The sequence below is a fragment of the Bicyclus anynana genome, chromosome 18 (genome assembly GCF_947172395.1).
Source record: "Bicyclus anynana chromosome 18, ilBicAnyn1.1, whole genome shotgun sequence".
NCBI classification, from domain to species: domain Eukaryota; kingdom Metazoa; phylum Arthropoda; class Insecta; order Lepidoptera; family Nymphalidae; genus Bicyclus; species Bicyclus anynana.
The window spans coordinates 9,601,076-9,622,641 of record NC_069100.1 but is presented as its reverse complement, the minus strand read 5'-3'; the positions used below and the strand labels follow the sequence as shown (position 1 = coordinate 9,622,641).

General features: G+C 37.3%; 2 protein-coding genes across 4 annotated transcripts in view; one reads left to right on the top strand and one right to left on the bottom strand.

Annotated features, from left to right (window-relative positions):
• Window positions 1-1,236: 1,236 nt before the first annotated feature.
• LOC112053614 (ATP-dependent zinc metalloprotease YME1L) lies at window positions 1,237-15,408 on the bottom strand. Of its 2 annotated transcripts, none has more exons than XM_052886839.1 (16): window positions 15,248-15,408; window positions 14,629-15,163; window positions 13,668-13,817; window positions 13,376-13,508; window positions 12,565-12,667; window positions 11,606-11,816; window positions 10,290-10,390; window positions 9,952-10,080; window positions 9,709-9,872; window positions 8,109-8,274; window positions 7,133-7,215; window positions 6,329-6,429; window positions 4,598-4,740; window positions 3,380-3,486; window positions 2,296-2,460; window positions 1,237-1,411 (listed from the first exon to the last, which is right to left on the bottom strand). In XM_052886839.1, the coding sequence occupies exons 1-15, from the start codon at window positions 15,281-15,283 to the stop codon at window positions 2,307-2,309; spliced, it is 2,316 nt and encodes a 771-aa protein (XP_052742799.1). In that variant the 5' UTR covers window positions 15,284-15,408; the 3' UTR covers window positions 1,237-1,411; window positions 2,296-2,306. The 2 variants fall into 2 exon arrangements, with proteins under 2 accessions (XP_052742799.1, XP_052742800.1); XM_052886840.1 differs by having other exon boundaries at window positions 14,641-15,163.
• Window positions 15,409-16,095: 687 nt separating this feature from the next.
• The window catches only part of LOC112053170 (protein daughterless), a 117,132-nt gene continuing 111,661 nt past the window's right edge, over window positions 16,096-21,566 (top strand). For both annotated transcript variants that reach the window (XM_052886852.1, XM_052886851.1), the window contains exon 1: window positions 16,096-16,207. In XM_052886852.1, the coding sequence (XP_052742812.1) occupies window positions 16,126-16,207 (82 nt within the window). In that variant the 5' untranslated portion in view covers window positions 16,096-16,125. The remainder of the gene's footprint in view (window positions 16,208-21,566) is intronic.

Sequence of the window (21,566 nt, the reverse complement as noted above, 5' to 3'; positions counted from 1 at the left end):
TTGAGCACGAGTCTCCTTTCAGAATGAAAGGGGTTAGGCCTTAGTCCGCTTCGCTGGCTAAATGTGGATTGGCAGACTTCACACACGTGAGTTAAGGAAATTCTCTGGTATGCAGGTTTCCTCACGATGTTTTTCCTTTACCGTTCACGTGATATTTAATTTTTTAAAATGCACATATCTTAAAATGTTTAAAATGCATGGTGCCCTTGAATGGATTCGAACCTACGCCCTCCGAATCGAAGGCAGAGGTCATATCTACTGGGCTATCACGTCACCTGTGAGAATACGAACTTTTTAGTGCTAAAAAAAATTCAAAATCCTTTCAGTAGGTTCAGAAATTAGCAACTAGAACCTCACGAACTTTATCTCCTTATAATATTAGTATAGATTTATGAAAGGGAACTAACTATAACACTAACCATAGTGGATTATATATTTTTTATTCACTAAGGATTTTGGCAAAACTTACTTTGCATAAAATTATCAATCAATAAAAATAATAATACTAGAACAGCAGAACATGAAAACCATATTTTATTTATTTTAAATACTTGATTGTTATTTTATATCAAAATTTTTAACTGACAACCAAAACAATGCAGACATTGCTCCTGTTTTGTCTATGGTCTTGTGAACGCAAGATGTAATTTTAATCAACTTGAAGTGCCCAGCTAAATAATGTAACTTCATTATTTAGCTGGGCACTTCAACTTGACTAAAGTTACATCTTGCTTTCACAAGACCATAGACAAACTTACAACTTTAACTGCAATATCTCAGCAGAAACTGCAGTTTCTCGATATGAGATTTTCATAGATTATTAGGCAGTAGTTTTCTCGGTTTACTTAATAAAATAAAACGGATACTGACAAACATATATAGATTGATACTCACAAAAATGTATATTTTTTCCAGGCACTAGTGATGTCTCGTATTTTGCTAATAGTTTCGCAATAGTCTGTTTGCCTGTTTAATACCTAACAGGTATTACTGAGAGATTTTTGTTTTACAAGAAAGTTTTATTTACATGAAAAAGTTACATGAATATTTATAATCATAATCATAATCATAACATAAATCTAAAGTTTGTGGCCTTGTTTTTAATGTTTATAAGTTACACTTGCAGCTTCCGTGGCTCGGGAGTAAAAGGTTTCATTTTGACAGAAGTAGACGACGAGAGAAGATTAATATGAAAATCTGTCTAAAAACTTCTTAAAATAAAGAAACAGCATTGCGAACGTTATACTTATTTTTATTATTGAAATAAAATTTTAGGATGACAATGAGGGTAGGCTACCTGCAAAATTTTCAAAGACACTTTTCCTCAGTTTTCTATAAATATGACTGTACAGTTTCGAGACGATAAGCCACGACACGCCCACCGACCAATCATGGGAAGCCAAATTTTAATCTGAAAAGAAAAAAAAATCTACATTACCTGCATAAGCATCTACAATAGACTGCATTATAGTTACCTATACAATCGCCGGCGAGACAATATATAATATCATATTAACAGTTTCCAGGTGAAATCTCCTGGCTGCTGTTGCCTTCACAAACTTATAGGGATGATGAGTTTTTTAAATCTATGCTTGTAATAAATGTGGTCGAATTCTATACATTTATTCGCAATTTGAGATTTTACTTATATCATTTGTAACACCAAACTTTACCGTGACATAAAGGAAGCCAGCGCCATCTAGAATCTATACTTATAATATTTATTATTCTGTACATTGAAGATATTTTGAAAATTTTTGTTGCAGGGCATTATACAATCGATACTGAAGCCAAAAATATTTGTCTGTCTGTGTTTTTTTTGTTATTAGGGCATCACGCTGAAACTAATGAATGAATTCAAATGAAACTTGGCACGGTTTAAGACCATAATATGCATTATTATATGCGACCCAGGTGCAGTTCGTGCGCGCGTGGCGTCCAAACCATGAGCATTGCTTCAATGTGGACGTCAAATTTTTGCATTACATGTTGCATTGCACCAATCTGTACCCAGCTTTACTGAAGGTCGGCGGTCTGCTATCTAAGCTTTTCCTTTTCCATCCATGGCTACGCGGAAGTTCTTCGACTGTATTTATACTAGTCCACTCCCTTATGTTTCGTAGCCAGGTGTGAACGCACGACGTCATAAAAGTCATGAATTGCGGGCGACGGGGGGAAATACTGCGCGGGTGTGAAATCGTGCGTGGGGAAGTGAGGTGCATCGATCGTTACACGCCCTCCGGCCCGCTCGGACCGTCGAGAGTGTTACTAACGAAGTTACCAAGCTGTCTGTACCTGTGAGGCGGCTAGGCGGGCGCGGGCACCGGCTGCCCCAGCAGGCCCGCGGCGACGGGCGCGGGCTGGCCGGCGGGCGCGTCCTTGTTGGCGCGCAGACGCTCCGACTTTATCTTGTCGCCGTTCATTATCGCCTTTATGTCCTCCGCGTCCAGCGTCTCGTATCTGGAACAAACACACCTTTAACTTCATCATCACCACCATTATTATCTTTAAGGTCCACTACTAGACTAGCGACTTCGTCCGCATGGAATTCAGTTTTTCACAAATCCCGCTGGAACCATGCATTTTTCCGGGATGTAAAGTAGTCTGTGTTAATCCAGAGTAAAATATATTTCTATTAGAAATTTCAGCCAAATCGCTTCATTAGCCGAAACGCAAAGGAGGTACAAACATACACACACACTTTCTTCTTTATAATATTAGTGTTATAAAACGTAGACAAGCAAGGAAAGTTCATGTTTTACCAGAGACAATTGACACGTAAAAATGAAAAAAAGATTATGATCTAACTAAAGTTAGTTTAGGTAACATAGAAGAGGTTGCGAGAGGAATACCAGCACAATCTCTATAACCTGCTTTTCCTGACTAGATCTGCAGCAAATTCTATATTAGAACTGGTATATAAAGCTACTTTAATCTTACCAAAAGCTAGGCAGCAAGAATAGAGGTTCTTTAAAAAAAAAGAATATTTGCCATATCTTTTAAATACGACCAATATTCCCATTCCCCTTAAAATAGTCGGGAAAGACTGTATTAGGAGTGGGTATGACAATAAGCCAATAGGGTAGGGAAGGAATCACCAACACCACCCCTCGGTGATGAGTCTGACCACTCTTGCTGTTGAGCTATTAAGGCTTAAGGTCTTTTCTCTTACACCCAGGTCACAAGTCCCAGGGCTCTGTTCTGAGATTTTCCTCTCTACCACAAGAAGGACCCGGCACCCACACAGTCAATCCATGATTCTAAGAAGTTAGTTTCTAGATTTGTGCTAGATGTAGGTAAGAATTAGACAGGTATTAAAACTAGGACTTCTGTCAGCCTTTAAACCTATATACTATGAAGGCTTTGTGTACGTGCTCACTTGAGTAAGGCGTCGGACAGCGCTTTGTGCTCCTTCGCGTGCGTGCGGAGTATGGCCTTGGCGCGTTCGTAGCTCTCGGACAGGATCTTCTTGATTTCTGCGTCCACCTGCAAGATACAATTATTAGTTACTAGCGGACGCCTGCACGTCTATTTCATGCCTATTCAAATCGAAGGAAATGGTAGGTAATTAGCCATATGCAAACTGAATTGCACTCTATTGTATTGTAGTTAGAGTCGCTATTAAAACGTCTTCGCAGAGAATTCCTCTGTATTTATAAGTACTATTATGTATTCTATACTACTTCTATTAGGCATCACCTCCGCACGGGGAGTTTAAATTCGATTAAAGCAGTCTGTACTAAGTTGTGGACAGTGGATATGACCTCTGCCTCCGATTCCGGAGGGTGTGGGTTCGAATCCGGTCCGGGCCATACACCACCAACTTTTCAGTTGTGTGCATTTTAAGAAATTAAATATCACGTGTCTCAAACGGTGAAGGAAAACATCGTGAGGAAACCTGCACACCAGAAAATTTCTTAATTATCTGCGTGTGTGAAGTCTGCCAATCCGCATTGGGCCAGCGTGGTGGACTATTGGCCTAAACCCTTTCATTCTGAGAGGAGACTCGAGCTCAGCAGTGAGCCGTATATGGGTTATTACCGATAACGAGTCTGTACTAAGCCACTCGTTGTTCCATTCGTATCTAACAATAGGCTACTTGTCTCTTTTGTAAACAGTGTTTAAACTAAATTATGGAAGTATTATAAGCTATATTTTATTTAATCCCGTCGATAATAACCAGCAAAAAATTTAATATAAATGAAAAAATATCTACGTAAAATTTTTGCCGTCGAAACACAACACATTAGCAAGTGACGTCATTCATAGAGATAACAGCGTGATTGGCGTTTGCAGCTATGTGATATATCACGTCACCGTAAGCGCCAATCACAAACCGATGCCTTGTAGCGAATGACGTCACAGTTTACGATTGGCGTTTGCGGTGACGTGATATATAAATACAATTTTGTTTTATAAAAATATTACAATTACGAGATTATTCTCACAAATAAAAATGTGATTAGAGTTTCTAGGCATCTAAACTGCCTATATGCAAAAAATCTTCTTAGTTTTGTACAGCAGACGAGTAGCCTATTGTGCAACACCCAATCGTCTCACATACACTGTATCCGTTGACTACGGTGACGTCACTCACCAGCTCGTTGGTGTATGGTCCGAGCTGCTCGGGCGAGTTGCGCGGAGACTCCATGGTGCGCAGTCCCACCTTCTCGCTCATGCCCCACTCGCGCACCATGTGACACGCGATCGACGTCGCCTGTTTTAGGTCTGACGACGCGCCTGCGATTATAAAAATCATTAAATAATATTTTATATCATAAGTATCATTTAAAGTTCTCATCAATACAAATTAATCAAGCCCAATCACAAGGTAGCTACTGTAAACCGTTGAGGAGTTCCCTTAAAAGTCCCTTGTCTCCATGACCAGACCCCCTTATTACAGGCACAACAAACCTATACTATAGCCGTTCTTGATGAATACTGTTTACCAACAAACAAATTAAAAATGAGGGTACAAATCACTAGTCATTTCACACCTAATAATAATTATAATTAACTTGTTCTAAAATCAATGAAAATAAATTTGATTAATAAGCTTAGAACAATTAGATATGGTTAATAAATTTTGAATAACTTTTTATAAACAAACCATACATCATTTAAAATAAATAAGTTATGAAATGACATGCGTTTTCTACCTTCATTTTCAATTTATTTGTTGGTAAACAGTATTCTTCAAGAAAGGCTGTAGTATACATGTAAAGTTCTCATATAACAATGAATAATAAAAATAATGAAATACATATAATAAAGTTAAAATATCGCTCTTTTTCATTGTGATGGGACGAAAGAGAGCGTCATTTTCGATTCAGCCACTATTTTTCGCCAGTATGTCTTTCTTTGGTCATGAGATATCTGATAAAGAGTTTCTCCTGCGGGGACCAGCACCAGACCTATGCACAACCTTAGACCATTAAAAAGAATGGACCTGTTTCGCACCCAAATTCACCAACAAAAGAGTCTGTCGTTTTTTGAGGGGGACGAGGTAAACTCACACATCGAAAACATTTAACACCATTAAGTATATTCTGTGTCCATACACTACACACAACTATATATTTGACTCGCAATACACACACGCGTAATTTTTACACAGACTAACCAACACATTGTTTAGACTATCCACAGAATATATATATAGAATGTTCGATTACTTGATTGATTTTTTGCTGTTCCGTCAAAAGAATCGATTCTTTTAGAAATCGTTTTAATTACAAATTTGATAGAATTATGGTAGAAATACTTACAAATGAAACGTTACTCCATCTTAGGCCGTTTTTTATGCCATTCAACTACACAAACCGGCATTTTCAGGGAGCTCTTTACACGACGAAAATGATTACAACAATGAAACATCGATTCTATGATTCTTGATCTTTGACAGAGGGGTAACTGTTTACGAGGCAGGTCCTTTCTTTTTAATGGTCCAAGTGCACAACGGCCAACATAATAGCGAAGTGCGGAAAAGATCCAAGAAGAGCTGTGATAGCCCAGTGGATATGACCTCTGCCTCCGATTCCGGAGTGTGTGGGTTCGAATCCGGTCCGGGGCATGCACCTCCAACTTTTCAGTTGTGTGCATTTTAAGAAATTAAAATATCACGTGTCTCAATCGGTGAAGGAAAATATCGTGAGGAAACCTGCATACCAGAGAATTATCTTAATTCTCTGCGTGTGTGAAATCTGCCAATCTGCATTGGGCCAGCATGGTGGACTATTGGCCTAACCCCTCTCATTCTGAGAGGAGACTCGAGCTCAGCAGTGAGCCGAATATGGGTTGATGACGAAGACGATGTAGTACAACATACCGGAAGTAATTTTTTCGGGTCCGAAGACGAGCTCTTCAGCAGCGCGGCCCCCCATCATCGTGTCCATCATGGCGAGCAGCTGCTGTTTGGTCACGTGGTATCTGCACAACAAACAACCATTCCACCTTAGAATGTATTTCCTTATTTTTCCTACTCAGTTGCGACTTCACAAAATAAATTCCAGAAAAGGCTTCATTGGTATTGCAAATGTTTATTAATTTCTTAACTTCAAATCAACAGTTTGGATGTAATTTCTTTATAGGACACGTCTTAGAAACAACAATTAGTAATAAATAATAATTCATTTAATTAATAAGTATAAGAGTTTCCATGTATTTTTTTATAGACTTCAAAAAAGGGGGAGGTTCTCAAGTCGACGCTTCGTCTTTTATTAACCAATTTTTAATTTTTTTTCTGACATGACAACATCTCATAATTCGATCCGAACCGGCTGCACACTCGAAAAAAGATGACGTCATGCGTCGTTCCCTCGCTCTAGGGTTGCCAACTTTTTTACAAGAAATGAAATATATTCTTGAAAGAAATAAAATAAATGATTATTAAACAGTATTCTAGAAAAACGAACATTTTCTTTTGAAAAAATGCAAACATTATTTTGAAAAATTCTCCAGTATTTTCTTATGGCTTTACAGACAACTGATTTTTTGTTTGAAAGAGTATATTTCTAGATTGGTCCCATTCAATTTTTATAAAAATCGGTTCTGTAATTTTGTGTTAAAATCAAAATAGCTGAAATACGTCTTTGAAGTCGGTACCATTTTTATGTTGAAAAGATCATTTTACCTTTCTTTGGCGGGTATATATGCTGTGTGACCCAGTGACGGCCCTCGGGGTATAATTGTGACCTTGTGTAGTGGGTGGGAATCCTGGAAAAAACAAACTTTTGAAACTCTGTGAACTTAGCCACCACCTTAACTATATTAACTCAATTAATGGAAAATGTTTTGCAAGTATAAACTAGCTATGACCTTGAATTCTACTCGGCTAAGAATTGTTTCAAAAATAACTATCAGTGTGTGTTGGTGTGATAATGGCACACTTTAATTAGATTGTATTTATTTTTACGAAACGTAAAAATCAAACAGAGAAATGAATGTTTACATTAAAAACTATCTGCGAGCAAAAACTACATTCAGAAGTTTTGCATGACTAATATACCAACATACAAACATTCACATTTATAGTATGACTTGTAAATATCCCAAATTTAAGATATTTAGTAAGCTCGGGGAAACACCAGATTAAGATCTATCTCTGTGCCAATTTTCAACAAAACCGGTCCAGTAGTCTTGCATAAATATTCATACAAACTTTAGCTTTTACAGTATTGTTACGGAGGACTTTAGCACTAGTGACATAAGGTCCAAAATCACTCGGCCATATCGAATTGTGTACAATTTGAGATAACAATCTTTTGTTATTGTTTTTGTCGAATTTCATGGAATAAACAACATGCGTGTAGGCAATCCCAGAATGATCTAGAAACATTGTCACTAAACAATCGCCAGAGAGAACGCTCGCAGCAGTGTAACTTCGGAACGAAGTGGAGTAACATCAAAGTGATTCCAGCGATACAAGTGGCAACAACTAATTCGGCTGCGATGTTGGACTACGTTTGGAAGTGTGTATTGGTACTCGGATTAAGGAGTGGAATACCGTATCATACGAGTCACCAGATGTTTCATTCGAAATCTTCCTACCTTAGTTCGTAACAGTATTGAGCGCACGGAAGTGCAATAGCCAAGTTCAGTACACTTACCTTAGTGTAGTATGCGACGACGGCGTGCCCGCCCTCGTGGCAGGCGGTGATAGCGTTGGCCTCATCGTCAGGCAGCTTGGCGCGCCTCGCCGGGCCCATCAGTACCTTGTCTCGCGCTTCCTCCAGGTGCGCCATGGTCACGGCCTTCGCGCCTTCTATTGCTGCCCTGCGGATTAAGGAATTGGTTTGATAAATGCATTAAAGTTGAAGTTCTGCAGGTGTATGACGGCATGCGTGAGGCAGTGGTATGCGCGGTGACTTTACAAGGTCCTGGAATTGAGGTGTTTTTAATTGGTCCAGGTTTGGCTGACTTACGGTCAAACGATTTAGCGTTACGGTATGATGTCGCGTAGAAACTGAAAGGGGTGTGGATTTTCAACCAACTCCTAACAAGTTAGGTCGCTTCTCTTAGATTGCATTATCACTTACCATCAGGTGAGATTGTAGTCAAGGGCCAACTTGTAAAAAATATATAAAAAACTAGTGGAGTGGTTAAAGGAAAATATGTTTCCACTTTGACAGGGTTTTATTGCGACAGTCGTATATGAATTTTAATAATGGTTATGCGTGTGTGCATTATATTAATGCATCTTGGACATATGTTAGTTGTGTGAAAGCTTGAAATAAGAAAGTAGTGTAACGTTTTGTATGAGACTGTGTGTTAGGTACAAGGTTTTATATAAGTGTTAGGTATCTATTCAGTTTATTAATCTCAAATTGGTATGTTATTCCATCAGTTGACTAAGCAGAAGCCATGCCCGATGACCTGGTTTTAAATAAAAAAAACATCTGCTTACTTAAGTCTGTACACATATGTCAGTACGTGCGCGGTTTTTATTTGTGCGAACGCGTTTGTGTGATTACGTGACTGTACATATGTGAATGCGTGCGCGTTTTTTATTTGTGCGTGCGCGTTTGTGTGATTGCATGACTGTGCACATATGATGTGAGTGCGTGCGCGTTTTTTATTTATGCGTGCGCGTTTGTGTGATTGCATGACTGTGCACATATGATGTGAGTGCGTACGCGTTTTTTATTTGTGCGTGCGCGTTTGTGTGATTGCATGACTGTGCAGATATGATGCGAGTGCGTGCTCGATTATATTTGTACGTGCGCGTTAAGTGTGATTACGTGACTGTGTTCATTTGATGTGAGTGCGTGCTCGATTTTATTTGTACGTGCGCGTTTGTGTGATTGTGTGACTGTGCACATATGATGTGAGTGCGTGCGCGTTTTTTATTTGTGCGTGCGCGTTTGTGTGATTGCATGACTGTGCAGATATGATGCGAGTGCGTGCTCGATTTTATTTGTACGTGCGCGTTAGTGTGATTACGTGACTGTGTTCATTTGATGTGAGTGCGTGCTCGATTTTATTTGTACGTGCGCGTTGGTGTGATTGTGTGACTGTGCACATATGATGTAAGTGCGTGCTCGATTTTATTTGTGCGTGCACGTTTGTGTAATTGCATGACTGTATACATACAAGAGTGCATGCGCGCTTTTTACTTGTGCGTGCACTTGTTTTGCGTATGTGTTTGAACATCTATTGTGTACACGGCAGGGTCTGCACACACAAGGCCAGCAGTGGACAGTGACTCACTTGAGTGCGGCCTGGTTGACCATGCTCTCGAGGTCGGCGCCGGTGAAGCCCGTGGTGCCGCGCGCGAGCGCCTCCACGTCCAGCTCGGGGTGCGCGGCCACTCGCGCCACGTACAGCCGCAGGATCTCCAGCCGCCCGCCGTAGTCTGGCGTAGGGACTGACACCTGATCACAACAATAGGGTAGTTGACTCATATAAAATTTAATATTATATGAGTCAACTGAGACTTAACATGACACTCACCTCCACGTCGAACCTGCCGGGTCTCAGCAGCGCGGGGTCCAAGTCGTCCCTGCGGTTGGTGGCTCCTAATACAATCACACCCTCGTTCTGGTGGAAACCATCCATCTCTGATAGCAGCTGGTTTATTGTCTGTCAACAAGAAAGTTATAATATCTGTTAGCTGATTTATGATGCTTTTTGATGATTTTTGTTCCGTACCAAACTTTTGACTTCAAGTTAGTTCCTAGGTAGGACTTATTCCTCCACGTCTAATAAAAAAAAGAATTTAAAGAAATTCTCACCCACATATCATTATAGACTAGTTTCAACAAGTTGACCTTGACAAGGTCCCACTGTACCTGATTAGCGTATGGATGCAGCACACTGTTTGTCCTCTTAGCACCAACCGAGTCAATCTCGTCTATGAAGATGACGCACGGCGCGCGCTCCTTAGCTGCCTCTAAATTTCACAGAAAAATTTACTTAAGCTAGTTAATTATTATACACTTCTAAAAATTGATCTGTCTGTGATTTCCTCAGACCTATTATAGAAGGACCTGTATCGCACTCATAGTCACGAACAAAATTGTCTGTCATTTTCTAAGGAAAACCAGCTTAGATTTGGTATATATATCATACTAAACTAGAATTTTTGCCCGTTTTTTACACAATTCAATTACACAAAAAGGTATTTTTACGGAGCTCTTTAACGGACGAACACGATTACAACTATTTAAGATCGATTCTGTAGATACAGTTTTTATAATCGCATTAGATCGTTGATCATATACTTTGACAGAAAAGTAAAGTCTAGCGAGGCAGGTCCTATACAATAATTGGTCTGAGGTGATTTCAATACAACCTTGTTTTCTTAAGCGCTAATAGTGGGTGGAGAAGGGGAGTGTTAGGTAACAGTCAAGGAATGCCTTAATGCCCGCCCTTTCTTTCCTTTATTCCTTAGGCACCTGAACTAAAAAAAAATTTTGTTTGTCTGTTCAAATTAATCTTTGGAACGGCAGACTGTTTTGAATGTAACTTCCACTGAGAGATAGAAGAGGTTATTAACCCATAACTGTAGTGGTGAAAAATAAGCCCTCTTATAAAATCGTGAGTAGCTAATACTCAGATTTGTAGAAGCGAGCGAAGCTTGTCCTGCTCCTCAAGATGTTTTAGCATATTTTCTTAAGGTACCTTGGACACAGAAAACATACGTACAAGTACAGAAAATTCACTCCGCAACGTCATTAAAATAAATAGCGACTCTCGCTACGACACAATACGGTGCAATTTAGTTTGAACAAAATTATTACTGAGGCGTTTTATTTAAGCTCTTATCTTTATTACATCTATTCAAACAAGGAAGGAAGCTTATTAAATTTATATGAATAATCAAAACGATTTGAATAGGATAGTTGACTCATAATAAAATTAATTTAAATAATATCAATTTCGTACTTGACAAAAGCATCTGATCTGAGCTGCACGCGAGTGCGATACTGGCCTGTTTACGACTCTAGGTACCTCTAGGTACCCGACCATGTAACGGAGTGCGCCATGCCTGCCTAGAACCGGGAGGCGCTAAGGCATACTTCCTCAAAGATTTAACATGGGTCCAACGGAACCACGATTGCAGTTAAAGGTTAATAGACGAAAGTTGTAGGAAATAGATACTCACTAAATAAATCCCGCACGCGCCTGGCCCCCTGCCCGACGAGGATCTCGTCGAACTCGGGCCCGGCGGCGTGGAAGAAAGGCACGCGCGCCTCGCCCGCCACAGCACGCGCCAGCAGAGTCTTGCCAGTGCCCGGCGGACCCACTAGCAGCACGCCCTTGGGCAACTTGCCGCCCAGCGTCGAGAACTTCTCCGGCGACTTTAAGAACTCCACCTGCAGAATCAATAGGCTAGTTGAAACTTCTTTCGTTGAAAGGTCTTTAATAGTCATTATCGTTCTACTAGATTGAAAAAATATTGCCTGTCGGCCATGATTTTCAACTGTTGCTACAACAAATCCCTTACAAACGGAGCATTTGACAAAAATAGTTAACAATTGGTTTGACGTTTAGTACATTATTGTGTCGCAAAATGGACAACAGCGTTTTTGACATTTGGAAAATTTGAAAAAATAAATGATTTTTAAATTAAGTTTCCTTAAGTTTTATTAATTAATTAATTAATTTTGATATATTTTTGGCCCTTATTCCATGTGCTATGCGAAATTAATATTGTTTTAGCACAAGCTTCAAAAGTGGATTACAAAAATAAGAAAATCAATGTCGAACAAAGGTTACACTATTTGTCAGGCCAACTTAATTACTTAAATAAAATAAAAATCAAGCTGTAAGCAAAATCAGACCCTAGAATGGCAGAGAATGACCTTGAGTGGAGTCATGCACTTGTGAACGCTGTGTGTAAGGTTAAAGGATCCTTTGATAGTCGACTAACCCTTTTCCATTCAAGTCATTCTCCCTGCCTATCCCAAGTTACCATAAAGAATTACACAACAAGAAATGTGGCCACGAGAAACACCACGAGCATACATCTAATCACAATACCACTACAAGAACTATTTTACAAACATCTAGTGACAGCCATCAAGAAAAGAATATAAAGGTTACATTGATTTAAACACTCACCACATCCTTCAACTCCTGCTTGGCCTCGTCAGCTCCCTTGACATCATCAAACGTGACAGAGATGTCCTCAGGGTCCACCTCCACCTGGTTCCCCAGCTGAATCCTGCGCATGTTCAAACACACCCACTGATTATACTCTGCATGAACTAACACATGTAAAGTAGCATAGCAATGTTGGGGCAAGGTGGGTGAATGGCCCAATTGTATAGAATATGGAAAATCTAAATGTACACATATAAAGTGTAACAAAAATATGCTCAGTTTAGAATTTAAACTATTGTGACTGTTATTCATATTAATTGATTCGGGGCCCTAAGGGACTAAGGGCCCAGTATGGGTTCGAAACTAGTCGGGCATACTCAGAAGTAATATCACGTGAGTTTTAGCAGTGTTTTATAATCAATTAATAAAAATATGTATTAATAAGCCTGCAGTAATGTTGGGCTTGCTCAGTTGGCCATATGCAGAGATATGTGCATCTTCTGAACTATTTGTATTTTATCTTACTTTTCAATTTGTAAATCAGGTTCAGAACCGTTGAAAAAAGTATGAAAAGTAATATTTGTGAGGTAATAAACCTTGGGGTTTTTTTGGGGGATTCGACGAGCTTTTACAGAAATCAGGATAATTAAAAATTTGACATACTCTGCTGAATATCACTCTCTCTTTCTTTATGATCGCACGAAAGAGAGACCAATATATATCCAGTTTGGTCGCTCATTCATCTTTTTGTCTTCTCAAGTGGCTTGTTAGGCTTACTAATGTTCAGAACGAACTACAATTTTGGTAAGATTTATACAAATCTAGTTACCGGAAGACAGTCCCGCTGACGGACGCCATGAGGCTGACGAAGATGGCGAGGAACAGGACAATCGTCAGCAGCTGCTGCACCAGCTTTAGGTATTTGGACGCCTTGGTGCCGCGGACATTGTCTGGATGTGAACCTACATACAAAACTTAATAGCTTTAAACAAATAGTAACTCATTCAGCTATGAATTGGTGTTTTTATTGTTATCTATCTCTTCCAATACGCTTAATTTTTTTATTGTTTTCGTAATAAGATATATCAATTTACTTTAACAATTCGGACTAACTTACATACCTGCTAAATATCCCTCGGCAAAGGCTATTTTAATCTTGTCTTTCTGTTGGTGAGTGAGCAATGTATGTTCATTGAGCAGTTTCTCTAGTCGGGGCGCCACATCAGGACTTAGATTTGTTTGTTTGTCTGTTGTTTCAGATACATTTAGACCTGTAGTAAATGAAATTTATTAGTATAGTGAAATACATGAATACACATAAATACTGCCAAACCATCAAGGCAGTTCACAGTATCTAAAAAGGTAACCAATACCTTTTTATTTGGCTGTAAGCCTTTTTATAAAGGTGCAGTATTTTTTTTTTCTTTTTCTTGTTCTTCTTCTTCTAGAGTGTGTTAAATACAAGTGCAATCTCTCTCCATTCATAGTCTCTCTATTCAATCTCTCTCCATTCATAGCCTAATAAACATCAAGCATCCAAACATCAAACAAAGAAATGATTATTTGTGCTGTGCTTAAAAAACAATTGATTCATCTTACAGTTTTATTGTCTGAAAAAACTGTTCTTCCAAACACTCATATTCCCACAATTACCTTTAAGTTATGGATCATCATTATCAACCCATATTTGGCTCACTACTGAATGAGAGGGGTAAGGCCCACCATGCTAGCCCATTGTGGATTGGCAGACTTCACACACGCATTAAGAAAATTCTCTGGTATGCAGGTTTCCTCACAATGTTTTTCCTTCACTTCACACCCAAACCCTCCGGAATCAGAGACAGCCGAGCATCAGGCAAAGGAGAGTACTAAGGGGTAATAGAACTGCCCCATAGGGGCAGTCTATACAATACCTGTGTATTTTAGTACAATTAACCAAGAAATACTATGTATGTTAATAATATCTAATGTACCAGCACAATATCAGTTATATTTGTATCACAAACACATAGGATCACATGATAATCTGATATATGAATGATTAACACAGGGGTACATCTTAATAGTCTGTAATATACTGACCCAGAAACTTACGCAGTCTATTAATAATGTTAGGATTCCTCTTCAAATCTGCATGTATACCTCTTTCTGTTTTAAATCCTCTAACTTGTATGCTATATTTAAACTTATTTTCTTGTATACTTCTTGATAGGAGACCGACGAAGTTGTCTGTGAGGGTTAATCTGGAGTTTTTGCCGGCAAAATTAACAGTAATAGATGGGGAATCCAACCAGCCATTTTTATTTTTTTCAAATGAATTTGACGATATGTATGACACTCTTTTAGCGGATTGTAGGGTTGGTAACTGTCTTATTGCACTTGTCGAGGTCCCGGCGAGTGACACGAAGGCTCTTACGTCAATATTTCGCATCTCAGCCAGGGCATTCTTATCAAAATGATGAAAAGCCTCTTCGAAACTGTCGGGGCAGATTGTTGCATCACTCAACGCTGCAGTAGCCTCTTTCCCCTTCACATCTTTATTTTTAGCATGGCTCTGCTTCCTATGTCTGAATAGACTAGAGTAACGTGACGATAACTGGCTAAAACTTACTAGAATCTGCAACAACAAAGGTTATAATGACAAACAAGATTCACGATAATAACGCAATCTTAATGATGGTGGTTAGACGAAAACACTTGCCTGGTTTTGAGTGTTTATAGAGTTCAGTGAGAACATGTTACATGTAGGTGAGATGGTTGATCCGTTTTCATAGAAAGTGCACTCGAAAATTTTGTAGGTGAGCTTTTTTTCTTACGTCTTTACGTCAAATCGCAGCGTATCATGGCGAATTTTATCAGCATTTAGTGATGTACACGGGCAATTGCTTTATCGATGTTGACTCTACTAAATCCATCTCGAATTATTTAACATTAGCTTTTAGACTTTAGGCTGATCCCAACAGTAAAAAAGTATTATAGAAAATCATGATAAAATTACTAAATACCGAAATTTTCTTAATTTTAAATTTACTTAAGCATTAGATTGTCTTAAATTATTGAGAAAGAAGTATCTGGTTCATGATAATTTAAGACAAGTTAATTGAGCATTAATTACTGTTCCATAATGTTCTTTCATGGTTTCTTACTTGATGACATATTGAATATTTTCTTACTTGATCTTGATGATACATCGAATATTTTATTTTACTTATCGATTTTTGCTACTCTGATTTTCCCACATCCCTTACCTATGCAGTCATTGGCCAGGAACAAAATACAGAATACAGATGCTTGAAATTTGCGTTCTATTGTTTATGAAAGACGTTCCAATTATCATTTTACAGATTTAATTTCAAAATATTAATTAAATATTTGTAATTAATAATTTATATCTTGTATGTCATTTGTAAGCGGATAAAAAGTTTTTCTTTTAAACCTCAAATAACACATTGTATTCATCTTGAAAATGGGCAAAGACAGAATAATAAATTATTTTCCCTATAAATAAGAAATTTGGAACGTGAAGAATTTAATTAAAGTCTCCTTTATCTATGGTTTATTTGGACAGTAAATTCCAAAATGGCGACGAGCGATGACGAGCCTATGCATTTATATGAAGTTTTTCAAAACTGTTTTAATAAAATAGCAAATAAACAACAAGGTGAGTTAGAAAATGCATACCGTGGCCTGTCGCGCGTTCCTCAAACGAACTAATACGGGAAAGTGCAGTGTTTCATTGTGAAAATCATCCAAAGTGTATGCGTGTTATGCCATAGCAGTGTTGTAGCCGACCAGCATTTTGTTAAAATGCGACCGAAAATGCCGTTTTGCGTCTCCGAAACCAGTTTTCCTACGTTCCTAGAGAGATAACGCAAGTGTTTTAACCTAATTTGCTGTCTCAAAAGCGTGTAAAAAGTCCACAAAGCCTATGTTTTGGTTAGGCTTGCTATTGTCAAAAGTATCCATTGTGATCGCTACAATATCATTTGTATTTACTGCGATTGCTTTGCGGGCATTGTTTTCTCCTTGGCCGATTATAGCTTTATCTACGTAGAATTATACTACAATCGTCTTATAATTTTATGTATTATAGAAATAATAAGTTTCACTACCATGAATGGATTATACCTCGTGAGTGTATTTTTTATGTAAATTTTGACGGCGTTCGGTGGAGGTTTTCTCATATGTGACCGTCCGATGCGCCGATATAGATCGCAAATTACCGTTTTTATGTTCTCTTTACGCGCGTGTTTACACGGCGTATGTTTATTTACACAAGTTAGGCTGTCGACGTATTAGAAGATATATACTATGTATAAAGTACTCCCTACGCTAGACATATACGTATATTTATTATTTGTATGCACCAATTACTTTGTGGTACATTTTACTATTTGTATATACTTCAAAAACCCTAGAAGGAATGCCTACAGCAATGTTATGCCTTTAATGATTAATCCTAATGATCAGGATTATTTGGGATCAGTCTAGGTTATTGTAGTATTTATATAAAATGATTGGATTTTAACTGCAACTTCTCGAACAATTGACAATGTATTAAATTATATAGACAGACCCTGGCACATGATTTTAATGTGTACACATACACAGACATCCAAATTTTGTGTGTGTATGCATTGGTTGCTAGTAAAATGAAATACATGAGGCTAATCCTTCAAACTAAAGCATGGCAGGTATGCTTCAGGTTGCTAGGGATGTAGGGGCACATTAAAATACTGTTTGGTGTACTGTTATAGGTTATCCATCCATCCATTTACAATCAGAATCATCTTCTTGTTCCGTGGACTATACAAAAGCCATACTTAATGTGCACTATTTACCAACAAACAAATTAGAAATTAAGGTAGAAAACGCATGCCATTTCTTTATTTATTACTAGCTTTTGCCAGCAGTTTAACTTGTGCTAAATTCACATTCAGATTTTTAGCTTCCTACCATGAAAACTGAAAAGTCCTATATAAAATTTCACCCCCTCTTTTAAAGGATTAAGGGCGGATTTAAAAAAATGATGCTTGATTTTTAGTCACATCATGCAGACTATTTGTAACTAAAAAACAACCATGCATAATTTTTTTATGCTTTACCTATGGCTTTCTACCTTGAAAATTGAGGAATGCTCCATACAAACTTCAACCCCCCATTTTAGAGAAGTGGGGGGTTAGATAGAGACACAAAGTAGTCTATATCACTCCATCTTTTCATCTATCTCCACTTATAACTATATCTAAGAGTTTTAAGCTTATTAATAAAATTTATTTTCATTAATTTGTGTGATTTATACCCTAATTTTTAATTTGTTTGTTGGTAAACATTTTTAATTTGTTTGTTTTGGCTTTGGCTTTAGTATAGACATTATTTGTAAAACTGTCTCATAGGTCAGTGGTTAGCCTAGGCCCCAGCATACCAGTCATAGGTCCTGTAAGCCTAGGGTGGGTATCGTGAGATATCTTGCGAGAACATAAAATTGTTGGACCTGGTTATAATTAATATTTTATCATAATGGTAGCTACAGTGCCAAATATTACCAACCTGCTAGAGGGTTTGAGCTGTAGCATCAATTTACAGATCCATGAGGAAAAATGCCTCTCAGTGGTCCAATTAAATGATTATGAAAATGGTTGTAGAAGTATAAAATTCAATTGCAAGCATATTAATTTTTTTTTAAATTTTATTTTAACATATATAGTGTTACTAACAGCTTTATTGTATCAATGCTTTTTATATTGTTATTTACACAACATTTTTAATTTTGGTAATTGAATAACATAAAGATATAATAAAATAAAGAAACAGTGTAATTTTTTTTATGTTATCAGCCAAATAGGTATTATTATGTTAATTAGTAATATTTTCAAGGATACTTGAAGTTATTGACTTTGGAAGTCTATAATTCTGTTTCACTGTTTCCGTTTAAAACTATTCTGCTGTACACCACAGTTTTGAAATGTTCTTTTTCTGATCTTGTTCTTTCTTCTACTGCTTCTAATTTTTTCTTTTATTTCGTGTCCTTCCCCTCTCCTGTAAGGAGATATCGCCTAGCTATTAAAATAAGCTTCTTTCTAGCATGGGTATTTTTTTTTTTAATAGAAAACAATGAAGAAAGCTTTTTGCTTATATCAATGTTATGTTTACTTATAGCTCATGCCCTGTAACAAGGTGCAGGTGACAGTTAATTTTACTCTTGAAAGTTAGTCACGATTCACGATTATTGTATGTATTATGAACATCATACGGCAACTGTCACCCGCACCAAGCAACAGTGCACTAACCATAGCACATACAACACACTCTGGTCTTTTATTGTGTCCTTTTTGTCTAAGTTATGTTCACTTAAATGTTCATAATTATACACACTAGGGTCTTTTATTGTCTATAAATAAAAAGATGTGATGTTGCACTAGGAATTAACAGAAAACAACAACTTACACGAATTCCTTGATAATACAATACACAAAGTGTACATCTGTTGAGGGGCAAGTCATCCCCTGGTTTATTAGGAACAGTTTGTTGGCTCTAAGCACCAAATCTGGTGATCACTTAAGATGCAAGAGCCTGGTATTAGTCCCATCAGTCAATCTTAGCTGTGCGCGACTTGCATTAGCCGGCTAAGCCCTAATTCCCAGGTAATGATAATACTTATCAGGTGTTTAATCATAACAATCTTACAGTTTTACAATGCAATGGTGACAAAGCGAACATTCAAGGCCAAATCTGGCTACACAGTTTTAGCATATTTTTTGTATATTGAGACAAACATCCATTCCATGGATTCACTGTGCAGGTGAAGGGTCCATTGTGTGGCAGAGAGAAAAACCCAGATCTTATGACTAATGGGTTTAAGGTTAGGGAATTACTAAGTCTTAGCAGACGCCCACGACATCATCCGCTATTAGACCTCCTCAATCTGCATTCTTGCAAAATCTGTTCTAAGCAGACGTTTACTAACTAAGAGTATAAGCTACCCCTCTGCCAAATTTCATCTTTGTACGTCAAGTGCTTTTTGGGATTTTGTGGTGAATGATCTTTAATTATATATATTATAATATACATATATACATAAGATTTAACTTTATTATCTTTGTAACTTTGTTTCTTTTATGGATTTTACAAATCATGATTGAAAAACAATATGTCTCTAATAACACAAAAATTTTAGACAGATGGGTTAGGTCACATGATATACACATAGGTTTATGATGAAGATGCTTGAAGGCAAGTTTATTAGCATTCAACTTCACACCAGAAGTAGAATTATTTAATTTCTTGCTGGCTCTTCCTATTTCTTCCTTTCTTTCATCTGCCTTCTGAAACAGTTGTAGTATTGTTTGTACAATAAAAAAATATATATTATCGGGATTTTTCTCACAAGAACAATCTTAATAGCAGCTTGAAATTGTGAAATTGGCGGTGTTGGCTGTGTTGGTTCACAGGTCATGTTGGTCTGCCGTCCCATCAAACTATGAGAGTTAGGGAAAAGAGAGTGTGCCTGTGCTTGCATACACACTTGTGCATTATAACATGAGTACATGGGTAATCATTTGACTGGCCAAAAAAAAATTGAAAACCATTCAGCCAGTAGCATATTATTCTACAAATAGTCAAACATTTCAAAAGTAACTTGAAATAAACAAATTTTTAAAATGATCACTCCTTTTTCAAGGATTCAGACAATCTATAGGATATAATAATGTTATAGTGGATCAAACATTAAACATATAATTTTAATATGATGTCAGAGTATCAGTGAATATCAGCAGACAGTTATGAGTCGTCCTATTTAGATCAAGGCTCTCTGATTGGTACAATAGAATCTATTACAGTACTGTATGTATGTATACTTACTTTATGATATGCATATTTGAGGATTGCTGGTCATTAGAGGGTCGTATTTTCCTTGTGTCAGTTTTGCATAAAGTCATCGGAATGGATTGTACTAGTACATCTACCCCTACCTAGTTAAACCCCAACCTTAGACCAACCTTCACCATTTATTAGCCTGTTCAGGAATATTTTGAAAATTCTTAAAACAGTTATAGACTAATTTAACATTATACTTTATATTTGGTGGCATTTTTGCGAAGTTCATGTTTTTAATTCACACCCACAGAGATTGATGAGATCCATCTCTGTACCAAAATTCACCAGAAAGATTCACTTGCTTGTATGCATGTACATTACAATCTGGAATAGGGATCTAACTTAAATCTACTTAGCTCGAATAGCAGCCTAATGTCTTTGAAAATAAAGGCTATATTTCAAGAAATACTATTCAGTAATTTATACAAACAATCATAACAATATGACTAAACTCTGTGTAATAGGGTTTGTTGGTTTAAAATTGACACTTGTACAAACATATTTAGGTTATGTAGTACATAGAAGAATTATGATGAGCTTGATAGGAATGCTCACAGTTAGAGACAGTAATGGTGACTACTATGCTGAAGCTAAAAGAAAGGGTTTTTTATGGTTTCAGCAATCTTGTTTGCTTATACTAATGTTTTAAAGAGGAAATATTTGGATTTTTGTATGTAACGAATTAATTCAAAAACTACTAGACTGATTAAAATTATTACACCAATAGAAAGCTACATTATCAGGGAGTAACATAGGCTATATTTTATTTCCGTATTTCTACGGGAATGAAAACTACGCGGGTCAAACCGCGAGGTTGAGAAAGAATGATCCAGAATGAGTCTTTACAAGCAACAAGGATGTGGTGAAGCCAGTGAAACCCATAAAAAACTTAATTGTTGTTTTTTGTATTTCAAAAAAAAAGTTTCAACGTAAATTAATATAATCAATACCAATAAAAAAATACTCCTATCTTATTCCTTTAGTTTTTGTAAACAGTTTTTTAAATATTTAAAAACATAAGACGCCATTTTTCTTGAACAATATTGAAAATTACTGATGCGACTGTGTCGTACTGACTCGAAAAAGTATTAATTTTTGAATTTTGTATTTGAAACGTCTACGCGTCGTGTTCCGTGCGCTCT

Coding starts and splice junctions, on each gene's coding strand:
- LOC112053614 (XM_052886839.1), bottom strand. CDS start 15,283: ATGTTCTCACTGAACTCTATAAACACTCAAAACCAG. Junction 13,509..13,667: donor TGCCGAGGGATATTTAGCAG/GTATGTAAGTTA, acceptor TTTTGTATGTAG/GTTCACATCCAGACAATGTC. Junction 9,873..9,951: donor CCGGCAGGTTCGACGTGGAG/GTGAGTGTCATG, acceptor TGTTGTGATCAG/GTGTCAGTCCCTACGCCAGA.